General features: G+C 37.4%; 2 protein-coding genes across 2 annotated transcripts; one reads left to right on the top strand and one right to left on the bottom strand.

Annotated features, from left to right (window-relative positions):
* Window positions 1-483: 483 nt before the first annotated feature.
* LOC143538312 (butanoate--CoA ligase AAE1-like) lies at window positions 484-3,312 on the bottom strand. The gene is made up of 2 exons (XM_077031903.1): window positions 3,106-3,312; window positions 484-1,968 (listed from the first exon to the last, which is right to left on the bottom strand). The coding sequence occupies exons 1-2, from the start codon at window positions 3,295-3,297 to the stop codon at window positions 508-510; spliced, it is 1,653 nt and encodes a 550-aa protein (XP_076888018.1). The 5' UTR covers window positions 3,298-3,312; the 3' UTR covers window positions 484-507.
* A 6,863-nt stretch (window positions 3,313-10,175) lies between these two features.
* LOC143538292 (uncharacterized) lies at window positions 10,176-11,785 on the top strand. Its single transcript, XM_077031883.1, has 2 exons — window positions 10,176-10,295; window positions 10,930-11,785. Exons 1-2 carry the CDS (start codon window positions 10,181-10,183, stop codon window positions 11,424-11,426), a joined length of 612 nt encoding a protein of 203 aa, XP_076887998.1. The 5' UTR covers window positions 10,176-10,180; the 3' UTR covers window positions 11,427-11,785.
* The last annotated feature ends 720 nt before the right edge of the window (window positions 11,786-12,505 follow it).

Genomic DNA, 12,505 nt, shown 5'->3' with positions numbered 1-12,505 from the left:
CTCAGTTTGTGGAATCCAATCTTCGGTGATAGCTGCATGTCTTGATCTTTGATGTGGTCTTCTTTGATCTTGACAATAAAAGCTGCACTGTCTTCAACTGGCTACTTCTGATTTACTCTAGTCCATAAACTTCTTTAATAATGTTGAAACCATGGACTTCCATAAGGAAAATCGTATATGTATTGAGATCGAGCTTTGTTCGAGTCTGATAAATACTGCATAATCATATGACTAGGGACTCTGTCTTATGATTTTTTTTTAAATTAGTAAGAACCAGCTCAAGGATATAACGACTCAGTCTTTCACATATTTTTCACTGTATTCAGCCCACAACCCTTTCCACAATTTTCATAAGATGAAAGCTAATACTTCCACAAGATCAACCTAATATGTTTATATATAGTTCAATAGATTCATCCACATTTTTTCAAACATGAAACATTAATTAATTATATTAATAATGAAAGTTTTTATTGTACACCAACACCAGATTCAACAACATAAGCCTCATAATTTGCTCTTCCCTCCAACCCTTAAACTCCTCATCGCCTTCGCCTTTTCCCTCAAAACAAACTTCTGTGTCTTCCCCGTCGACGTCTTCGGTAACTCATCAAACACAACCGTTTGAGGCACCATATAATGCGGCAACTTTTCCCGACAGTACGCTATTAACTCATCTCCGCTTACTTTGTACCCTTCCTTAACCTTCACAAAAGCACACGGCGTCTCCCCCCAATGATCATCCGGCCGCCCCACAATCGCAGCCTCGAGAACCGCCGGGTGCTGGAAAAGCACCGACTCCACCTCGATCGTACTAATATTCTCACCGCCAGAGATTATAATATCTTTCGACCGGTCTCTGAGTTCAATGTACCCGTCTGAATGCCGCACGCCTAAATCCCCACTTCTAAACCACCCGTCTTTAAACGCTTCGCGCGTCGCGTCTCGATCTTTCAAATACCCACTCATCACCGTGTTCCCTTGGAACATAACCTCACCTATCGTTTTACCATCCCACGGGACAGACTTCATGGTCACCGGGTCTTTAACATCAACTTGTTCAATACCCACATGATTCACCCCTTGTAGGGACTTGATTTTAGCTCGCGTTTGTAATGGTAACGCGTCCCACTCTGGTTTCCAAACGCATATGGTCCCGGGACCGTATGTTTCGGTTAGACCGTATGAGTGGCGCACGTTGAATCCGAACTGCTCCATGTTAAACACAACCTGGGACGGTGGCGGGGCGCCGCCAGTCATCACCGACACGGGTCCCGGAAGCGGGACCCGTTCGGTGACCGGCGCGTTAACCAACATGTTCAAAACCGTAGGCGCGCCGCTCATGTGCGTGACCTTGTGTCGTGATATCAATTTGAAAACATCCTTGGCGGTAACCGCCCGGAGACAGACGTTTGTGCCGCCCTGTGCTGCCACGGCCCATGTCATGCACCACCCGTTGCAGTGGAACATTGGAACGGTCCATAAGTAAACCGACATTGACGGCATCTCGTTAAGTAAAACCGCAGATAACGAGTTCAAATACGCACCTCGGTGACTGTAAACCACGCCTTTCGGGCTCGATGTCGTTCCTGATGTGTAATTAAGCGCAATCGGATCACACTCGTCGTCCGGTGTTTTGATCTTAAAATCAAGATTCCCCATTGCCAATAGAGATTCATAATTTAAAACTTCAGGATGCTGACTGTGCAGAGCTTTGCCGGAATCTGGGATTAAGATTAGTTGAGGAAGAATCGTGGCTGTTGTTTTTGACATGATCTTGATTGCACCTCTGGCAACTTCTAGAAACTGGTAATCAACGAATATTAACTTGGAAGCTGAATGTTTAAGCAAATTTGATATCATTGTTGAATCGTGACGGATGTTGAGGGTGCAAAGGACAGCACCAGCCATCGGGACTGCAAAATGGAGCTCGTACATTTCGGGTATGTTTGGGGCCAGGACTGCCACCTGGTTGTAAGTAAAAAAAACCACAAAATAAGAAATAATGTAAAAAGAAAACACAATAGATGAACATGCTTTAAAAAGTGACTTTTTAGTCAAGTGGAGCAATTGTAGTTCAAGATAGCGTATGAGTTCACTTGGATATTGAAAAGCAATTCTACTTTAATCTCCTAGACTTGATTATGATTTAATTTAGATGAAACGGTAAGTAGAACAGAGATTCAAGTATGATTCAGTAAAACATCTTCAACTTTGACTGAACTAAGTCAGATAAAACAGGCAGGGCAGGTAATTGGTCAAAACGGAAAACACCAAAACTGACTCAGGCTGGAATGAATCATTATAGAGAATAGGTTTGAATTTGGTTCGGTCCAAACAGTAATCAAACCAAAATGGACTCGAGTTAAAATTAGTCGTTATAAAGAACTAAAGTAACAAAATATCACAGCTAGTGGCCAGGGTGGAGCGGCTGAAGTGTTGGCTGCGGCAGTGGCGGTGCTGACCAATTTGGGGTCGATTTAAGTTAGCAAGTTATATACGAGTGACAGCTTTTGACCCATTGTATAATTTGAGTAAACCTTAATTGACCCGTTAGTTGACCACTTGAGCCACACTGAATCATTTGTAACTGAAAAAATTACCCAAAGTATGACCCATTCTTTAAACAACAGGTCAAGTACCAAACACATAAAAAATTAGTTTTAGAAATGTCAACTACAGATAACTATATTCTGATAAGATAATGAAGTAATATCCAAGTTTCAATAATCAATACTATTTCACAAAACCACTAAAACTTGATTATTGTTCCATTGTTGTAACTTCCTGTATTTATATTTTTATGTAAATTGTTAAACTGAATTACCTAATAAATTACTGATATATTTTTATTCACATTCCCTAAATTTATAAAAATAATCCGTAATTAAAATTCTTTAAATATGAGTTAAGAAAAACTACAGAATAACGAAAACTTCTTTGTAATTAAAAAAGTGTTTGTGTCAGAAATTTAGAATACACAAAATGTCAAGTTACCCGTTCAATGTTTGACTCAAAAAAGTCAAAATGATTCGTAACACATCAAATTAAGCATGAAATCAACAGTCAATCTTAAAGCATAATGAATTCCTGAAAACCACTTACAACATCTCCACGAGAAATCTGGAGAGCTGAAGCGAGTTTAACACACCGGTCACGGGTTTCAGCCCAAGTGAAGCTGGCATGATCGCCGTACACAATAGATAACCTGTCTCGGTACACCACAGCAGATCGCTCCAAGAAGCTGATCGGAGAAAGAGGAACGTAGTTCGCGGCGCAACGAATCGTACCTTCCATTTCTTTTTCTTGCTCGCTCAAAGACTGATCCGAATTATATTTTGGGGTTTTGAGTTTGGATGCTACAGCACGTATTTGCCTTTCATGAAGATGCTGGTTCGGAACCGGGTTGTGATGAAGGTGTAAACGAGTCAAGCCGTTTAAAAATCCGAGCTCAAGGTTAAATTATAAGCTACTTTATAAATGAGACTTTAGTTTCGTTAAACGAGCTTGAGTAGGCTTTCGAGCTTACTATAATAAAAGGTATGATTACAAATAACTAAAAAAACATAGCAACCAAATTTTAGAAGTGTTCTGATTAGGTTACTCAATTTTTAAAAGGTGCTTTAAATAAATTCAATCAATTTTTATAATTTACTTAAATTATAGGTTTTAACATGATTTTTTTATCATTTTTTTTTATTTTGTTTCAATAAGAAAATCTTTATATTATTCTTTTATATTGATATGGATATATTGATATGGAGTGGTGACGTGAATTTTGTTTTTTACTCAAACTTTTAATATAATTACAGGTTTTTTTATATTTTAAATATGAGTATGTATATTGCAAATCCCGACCCTCACGTCTTCTCATCCATTGCTTTCTTGACACACAAAAAATCCAACGAACCTCGATTGAAGATTTAGCAATCCAATTTGGGTATAAATTGAACGAGTGACCTAATTGAGACACTTTTGAAACTTTGTTACTATTATGTGACATTAATCGAGATTGGAGCTTGAGCTTTAAAAGAGAAGTTGAAACGAGTCAAGCTCGAACTCAAACTCGAGTTTGAAAAATTACTCAAGATGCGAGCTTAAGCTTTAACATTAAAGTTTGAAATGAGCCAAGCTCTAATCTTTTCAATAATACTAACTCGAGCGAGTTACACTCGTGTATCATAACCGTTTGGCATTTGTCCCTTTCCTCAACTAGCATATACTAAAACAGACACTTGCTATATGAATGGCAGACCCGGTATACAAGACTTTTGCATATGCGGGGTCCGGAAGAGTGTCAATGCTAATTTAGACCTAACCTTCACGTCTTTACCTTGCATTTATGAATGATATTATATACTATTTTCCACGGTTCATCAAGGCTCGCCCATGTGCATATGTGAAACTTTTACATTGATTGAATATCATTGAAAACAGGTCAGCCGGTACCATATCGTGATACGTCAACAATCACTTACCAAAAAAACAAAATATAGGTTATCTACATCATCATACCAATTTCACAATCAATTATTTTGTCCTCCATCACACCATGCATTGGGAGTTGTGCAATCAAATTAAATAGGCATGGGAGACAAAAGACGAAAAAGTGTATAGGAAATTACTTAAATGTGACCATCGGGATTGGAGTTAAACGTGTCATTCAACTCGGGCAATGATAATAAAAGGGAAAATTTCCAAAATAGCCCATTTATAGTTAGTGTTTCCAAGTTTATCCCTCATAATTCAAGTTTCCAATTTTATCCCTTTGGTATCTCGCCGCCGACGACATGATAGCGAACACCGACGATGCGTTACCGAAACAAATAGGATAACGACACGTGGCACAAGTTGGCCGGAATAGGTCGCCGCGACATGTTATATAAAATGACGTCGGGACCCTACGTTAGTGATAACATGACGCCGAGACCCTACGTTAGTGATAACGCTGAAACGACATGTTAGGTTATATAACATGAAGCCGGGATCCTACGTTAGTGATAACGCATCGCTGCTACCCTACGTTAGCAACATAACGCATCGTCAACTCTATGTTATACAACGCAACGGTAACGCATCGTCGGTGTTCGCTATCATGTCGTCGGTGTTCGCTATCATGTCGTCAGCGACGAGATAACAAAGGGATAACATTGGAAATTTGAATTATGGGGAATAAACTTGGAAACATTAACTATAAATGGGCTATTATGTGAATTTTCCCATAATAAAATTGAGAAAAAAATTATATCCAAAATTCCAAAATTATATTATGTGACTATGGTCTCTAATGAGCTTATAAATATTAAAATTTGGATTTAACTTAAATAGTTAAACGAGCCAAACGAGTGAACTTATTGTGGTTCGAGCTCAACTTGTTTACAAACCAATCAAACTTGACTCGGTTTATTTACAAACTTGCCAATTTTGTATAACCTTCAACTTAAGGAAGTCATACATCAGTGACAATTTGGGATGGTAATTGGATGAGTGTGTGGGTATGAGATTAGCTTTACAAGAATTCATGGGTTTTTAACAGATCTTGGAATTAAGTTTGAAAACAGTTTATTGACTTATTAGTTTTTTTTTAAGTCATTTTGAAAAGCCATAATATGAGACTTTTTGCAAACAATTTTTAACCATTTCAAAAGGCTAAATAAAGAGACTTTTGTGATTTGACAATAAGTCAATAAGTTATTTTCAAACTCAATCCCAAACATACTCTTACGTGCTGTCCGTCCGATTACTCCAACCCGTTTAGCCACATCAAAACTAGATATGTTATTAAAATCTTAAAAAATATATATGAAAAATAGCATGTTTAAAGTTTTTGGAAAATGAGTTTTTTTTTTAAATTAAAGAATTATTAGATGTTTATTTGAATATTTTGTATCTTTAATTGGTTTTTAGGTGAGTTAAAGATTAGGGATAATAGGTATCCCAAACGATAAATTCTAATCGCATAAGACTATAAATAGGTATAAGTGATCATGGTATACCCATGAACTCAATGGTATTGAGTATAAGGTATCCAACAAGTATATGACACATCAATGTTATTGAGTATCGGACATGGATTATCAACAGTCGAATGAATCAACTAAATGTCGGAATTAATGTTTAAGAATCATTTTAAGAAGGTGTCTCAAGTAAAGCACCTTCTAGATAGACCAAGTCTTACCCAGATCCACTCTTCTGTTTTTAACCCTTCCTACAGTCATCACTGAAAAATACGGAGTTATCTCGTGTCGAAGTAATACCTCAATGATCAGATTTAAAATCTTGGCTTGTTTATAAGTTATTTCTTAATAACATGTAGTGTAAAGACAATAAATCAACAAGTATGAACATAAAGAAAACTCAACGCGCGTAGCATAAGATTTATAGTTAACTAACCAACCTTACATCCACTTCTTAGCGTTCAGAAACAGTTTATCATCGTTAAGAACTTCTCACTAATCAAGGTTACAATCATCTTTACAAGCTTCTAACTAATAAGGTGGCGACTACCTTTTCAGACTTCTCACAAAAAAAAGAAAAAAAAAAGATAGCGATTAATTCTTTACTTCTAACCAGTCTAGATATTGATCATCTTTAACTTTTCACTATTTAGGCTATAGGGTGTGATTAAGGGAGGATGAAAAATGAATGTGGACAAAAATGATGGAAATGATCTCACTCAACATCATTCCCCTCTCGTTCTCTTCACTAGTGACGTGATGAAGACGACGACCCCCCCCCCCCAAAAAAAAAAATTTTGCCCCATCCCTTTTTTTATTTTCCTTGTTTTTTCATTACCTTTGGTATTAAGTATTCTAAATAAATAGAATGGTGGATAATGATGTAAAACATGGGTTACATGATGTGGTCGAGTGATGGAGAAAAAACTGATGTCTCGATGTAGCGAACGATGAAGAATGAGCGAAGTGAACCATACCACATAGCCTTACGATTATAAGATTCTTACTTCTTAAGCCATACAAAATAAGAATTGTTACAAGAAAACAAGTTTTATACAAACTCAATTTTCAATAAAAATTTAAAAATAACACAAAAGAGTATGTTTTAAAATTACTCAAGTATATTGCATATTAAATAAAAATAATGAATGCAAAAGTGGTCATATCATATGTGCTACTTTTACAACAAAAACACCCTTTTTTTTACCATTTTTTTTTTGCTTTTTAAATTTAAATATTTAAAGATACATAGTTTAAATTTTATTAAAAATTCCTAAAATATCTTATTTTTAGAAAAAGATTCTAAATATGTCCCCTTCAAAATTCAAATTACTCATTTGTCCCTTTACTAACCCGTCTAGCCTCTTAATAGTCATTAAGAGGTTATCTCTTAATGAGTCATAGCATCTGAATGATTAAGAGGCAACCTTAAGTCTGAATGGTTAAGAGGTTACCTCTTCTTAACCATTCAGACTTAAGGCTACCTCTTAACCATTAAGAGGTTATAACCTGAAGAAACATGGTTTTTGTTTCCGAAGAAAGTTCGGGTTGAACCTTTGACTTCTAACGCCACCTTTGAAACAGGTGCGTACACTCTAAATCCTCTTCCCCTTACTGCTGTTACTTTCGAAGGAATGCTTGACATCCTTTCATCAAGCGATGATGATGGGGATGTGCCTCAGTTTTCTGCTTCGGAAGAAGAGGACTCTAATGAGGGTGCTTCTGAATTTTCCTCTGTCTCATCTTTATTAGCAGAATTAGAGAAGAAGAGAGCTTTCCTTGCTTCTCAGATGGGTCATACGAGTGTGAAGACTGCGGATTCTGAGGCGGGACCATCAAGGAAAAAACGGAAGATACACCGTCCCAAGAAGCCACAGTATAGCCTTGCTGACCGTATTGACACTGTTGAAGGTACATGTTAGCCTTTAAATATTGTATTCCTCACACTATTGGTTGAGGAGAAGGAGATCCCCTTGGGGATTCCTCATAATCCAAAGCGCGGGCGTGAAGTTGCTCGTTACGTTTTCTACGCTCGTATTCAGCCACCAAACTTTGTTGTTGCACATGAGGCCACTCTTCAGGAGTCAAGGCTCCTCTGGATTTGGAATTACGTCTATGAGATCTCGCCACGTCAGAGTCACCTGAATCATTTTCTAGATCCAACACTGACCGCTTTCGGCGAGTTTCTTCCGTAATCCATCTGAGATTACCCAAATTAGAACCTTCCAGTGCCGAGGCCCGTCCCATATCTGGGGGGGGTGGTACCGGTTGGTGCTATGACGTTCTCTAGGGTAAAACCCCCAGGTGTTACGTCAATGTTCCGTGACCGTGGAGCTGTGACTCGCTCAAGAGTACGGCCACTCGGAGTCGTGATGCGTGCAAAAACACTAAGACCCGGAGGTGCTTCTGTGTTATTTACACGTGACTCAGTTGCATGGGTTCCCGTCGGCCCTTCAGGAAGTTTACTCATATCAAACAAACCAAAAAACCAACGAAAACTATTGTTGTTCTAACACAAATCATGGATGGCGCCAATGAAGAAACACGGATCCACTCCTCGGGTATGGGTCCTGGATCCAGTGAGTCCACAGGGTACAATACGATAACTACTACCACAATATGAGTAAAGCTCCCTAAAGTCCAGTGACCGGAACCTGCAAAACAAACACCGTGAGTCTCGTTACAAGAAGGACAAGAGGGGGGTCTTCCTGTAACCACCCTCCGGCGTGAGAATCAGTAACGTTCGTAATGAAGAAAATACTGAAGTACAGAGACTAAGTGTAGTCTGAATATATGTGAGTGAATGAATACCTCATACCGTTTGACAAGGTATTTATAGCCGAAGGATGATGGAAGATGATTGGGGCAGCTGTCCTCTTCTAGAAGATCTTTAATAACCGCCTGAACACGTGTCTTCTTGTGATAGGTTGGGCTATACGTCCCATGTGCATGGGTATAACAACCTGGACACGTGTCACCGGCTGATAGGATGGATCACACCCTGACCATGTGCACGGTTATAACAACCTGGCCAGGTGTCCTTTGTTCATTGGTTAGTATGTCACGTATTCCCTAAGTAAGAATCATGAGCCTTTCTTCTAGAAAGTATTTGAATTGTGACAGCTGTCCTACTGGCACTGTCCTCCAGTTATTTATGCGGACATATGTCTTGTCCCGCGGACGACTTTTGAGGACGCGCGGAAGTTCCTCATCTATCTTGATATGCGAGTAATCTGTTTGTCCCGCGGGTGGTACTTAAGGGTATTTGGGTCTTTTTGGTACCCTACCTCTACATAACCCATTGAGAGGTAGCCTCTTAATGACTGTTAAGAGGCTACCAAACAGAGACGAATCATCTTTACGTTAAAAAATCGAGACGACATGTTTCTTATCTCGTCGTCTCCCCATCATATTAGCTCAAAACTTATCGTCTCTCCTCCATATTAATTCAAAACTCGTCGTCTCCCCGCTGTGTTAGCTAAAAAATTAAATCTAATAAATCTTGTTATATAAAAAATTATATCTAAACAAGGTACACATAAAATGATTTGATGGTATGCATGAGTTTTCTAAATCATATTATTATTATTATTCAAAATCCAATATATAAAAACTTAAAAACCAATAAAATTTAAAATATTCATATATTGTTTATGTTTTGGATCCATGTTTTTAGTAAAGTTAAGGTAGAATTTTTTTTTAGCAAACACAGCGGGAAGACGACGGGTTTTGAGCTAACATAGAGGGGAGACGACGGGTTATGAGCTAGTATGGTGGGGAGACGGCGGGTTATCAGCTAGTTTGTTGGGGAGGCGGCGGGTTATGAGCTAGTTTGGTGGGGAGGCGGCGAGATAAGAAACATGTCGTCTCAATTTTCTAACGTAGAGATGAAGACGAGTTAGTAAAAGAAAAAAGGGAGAATTTGAATTTTCGAAAGGCATATTTGAAATGTCTATAAAAGTAAGAAGTTTTGAGAATTTTCCCTAAATTAAAACATAAGATATTAAAGTTGTATTAAAATTAATCAACGGTTTGCAATACAAACAAGATGGCCACCATTTGGAACCGTTTGATCAAAAAATATGACCGTTGGTGAGACGCTCCCTTTTGAAATTATTTCACACTTTTACATAAAATAAAGATATTCAAGAATTCAAACACCTACAATACAATACAATATTCTTCAATTCAACCTGAAATCAAAATCTGTGTTTCTCCAGAACATGCCGACGACAATTCGCACAAACCGGAAACCACCGCTGGGTTTGAGATCACCGATCAGGCTTCGTCCACGCCGCCCGCTTCAGTCGTCTCTACCTAACCTTCAAACCCCATCAGGTACTTTTCCCAAGATTTCGAATTTTTTATGTAAAAGTTGTTTAATTTCTCTGGGTTCATGTTGGAATTTGTTAATTTGGTTACCTGAGGTTTCTAGGGTTTTTATTTGGTAAACTGAAATTGGTTATGTTTACCATGCATGCCAAGTGTTTGTGAAAATGTCTAACTGATTTTTTTATTGAAGAAATTTTTGCTAAAAATTCATATTTTTAGTTTTAAATAAAGTTAGTCATAGATGCAAGAATGATGATGATTTGTTGGTTTTAGTTTATATTTATTTTGAAATTGGTTAATTGATAGCATGCCAGGTGTTTGTGAAAATGTCTAGGTGAGTTTTTGTGTCTTTATAGAAGAAACTTTTGTTCAGAAGTCATTTGTTTGGTATCAAATAAAGCTTGTCAGAGGTTCAAGAATGATAATAATTTGTTAGTTTTAGTTAATTATCTTTTGAAATTGGTTGATTTATTAAGATTTTGAGTTTCTAAAATGAAAACCGAAACGGGTTGCATCAAAATTGTAATTTTCAGAAATTTAAGATAGAAAAGTACTAAATTTAAGACAATCAAATATGTTTCTTGAAAACGGTTTCGTTGCTTCTTTCCTCAATTTTAAGTTGTTTTTCTTGATTTTACAGCCACTTTCACAAAATCCCATTTGCCTAAACCGTCTTCAGTCACAGAAGAGCGTGAACTGCGCCCCGAATACCACACAATGTCTTGTGAACTGAAAGCTTTATCGAAGATGGTTCAAGATACTTTGTGGGGGGCCGCTACTACAAACCAATCTGCAAATGTGGGTCCTGTGTTTCAAAGGGGCAAGCTTTATGATGAGTATTCTGCAAGAAGAAACGAAAGACTGAAAAGAAAACGAGGCGAATCTGTGGTTGAGAAAAAGACTCCATGCAAACAGTATCTTGGAGTAAGAGTCGAGTCAGCAAAGAAGTCAACTGTGGAAGCCAAGAAGTTTGAGAGTGCTAGGAAGATGATGACTCCATTGGTTGAAAGGAAACAGGTGGCAACGACACAGAGATACTCGTTAAGAAGTAGTTGCAAAGAAAACAAGAAGCCGCCGTTGGCAATGAGCTCCTTGGGTGCGATTACAGTAAGGAAAACTGCAAGAAAAGGGTACTAGTAAATGGTTGGTTTCATTAGACAATGGTTTAGGATCTTGATAATGTTCTTGGGTTTGTTTTTATGATTTGTTTCTGATCATGGATGATGATGTTCTTGTAAAATGCAAATTTAAAAAATTTTAAAATGGCATTAAGAAACATTCATATCATGATATACAACATTAAGTGCTTAAAAATATGATTGTGGAGTTTGATTTAAATGAAATGATTAGTGTGTTCGTTCATAGGTGAACTCACAACTTACAAGACTCGTATTTGAAACATAATAACTCTATTTAACTTATCACGACCGTGTAGTCGCCAACCTTCATCCATGATATGAGTTTTTGGGGCTTCAAGGTTTTTTCACGGTCACGGTCACGAGCGTGGCAAAAGGCAGGTCTTGTGGTACTTTCGTTCTGCGGTGCTGATTTTGTTTTATGAATTTGTATCATTTCTACAACGGTTTTTTATAACATACTTGACATTACTTTATGAAACTTATTATGATCATGATTCACAAGGGGATATAAATGATATGAGGGATCGGTTCTCTTAATCCAATAAATAATGTGCATTTATGTGAATTGCAAGCTTAAATATCTATACTTGACTATTAATGAGTATGGCACGATCGTGACTAGGGGACCTAATACGTCCAGAAAAACATCTTGAAACAAGATAAAGTTTATGACAAAACTTACATGACTTAAAGTGACTCCGATAATGGATCCAAATACAGGGTACATGCTTGAGCCGATGAAGATATGACTTATGAGCTTATATTAGTATAAGAAACTTTAGACTCTATTGTGTGATGTGGAATCCATAATTCACACACAGAGTGGTACATGACACCAAAACAAAAGGTACACACCTCAATAAGACGATAACTAAGATCGACACATCTAAGAAAGATAATGTTTTCTAAATAACTTGTTTATAGAAGGAAAGTTGCTACTATTTACTAATGGAATAAACATTTATATAAATAACAAACTCGTTTACACTTGAGAACTCCGTATGTGAAATCAAGACTCAAGCTCGTTTATTTAATGAGCACCACTTTAGGATTGAAGCCAAACAAGCTTTAAACAAG

This window comes from Bidens hawaiensis, unplaced genomic scaffold (assembly GCF_021521415.1).
Source record: "Bidens hawaiensis isolate Kalapana, Puna unplaced genomic scaffold, B.hawaiensis_p1.1 tig00011542_1, whole genome shotgun sequence".
Classification (NCBI taxonomy): Eukaryota; Viridiplantae; Streptophyta; class Magnoliopsida; order Asterales; family Asteraceae; genus Bidens; species Bidens hawaiensis.
This window is presented reverse-complemented; position numbering and strand designations above follow the sequence as displayed.

Coding starts and splice junctions, on each gene's coding strand:
- LOC143538312 (XM_077031903.1), bottom strand. CDS start 3,297: ATGGAAGGTACGATTCGTTGCGCCGCGAACTACGTTCCTCTTTCTCCG. Junction 1,969..3,105: donor AGATTTCTCGTGGAGATGTT/GTAAGTGGTTTT, acceptor ACTTACAACCAG/GTGGCAGTCCTGGCCCCAAA.
- LOC143538292 (XM_077031883.1), top strand. CDS start 10,181: ATGCCGACGACAATTCGCACAAACCGGAAACCACCGCTGGGTTTGAGA. Junction 10,296..10,929: donor TAACCTTCAAACCCCATCAG/GTACTTTTCCCA, acceptor TTGATTTTACAG/CCACTTTCACAAAATCCCAT.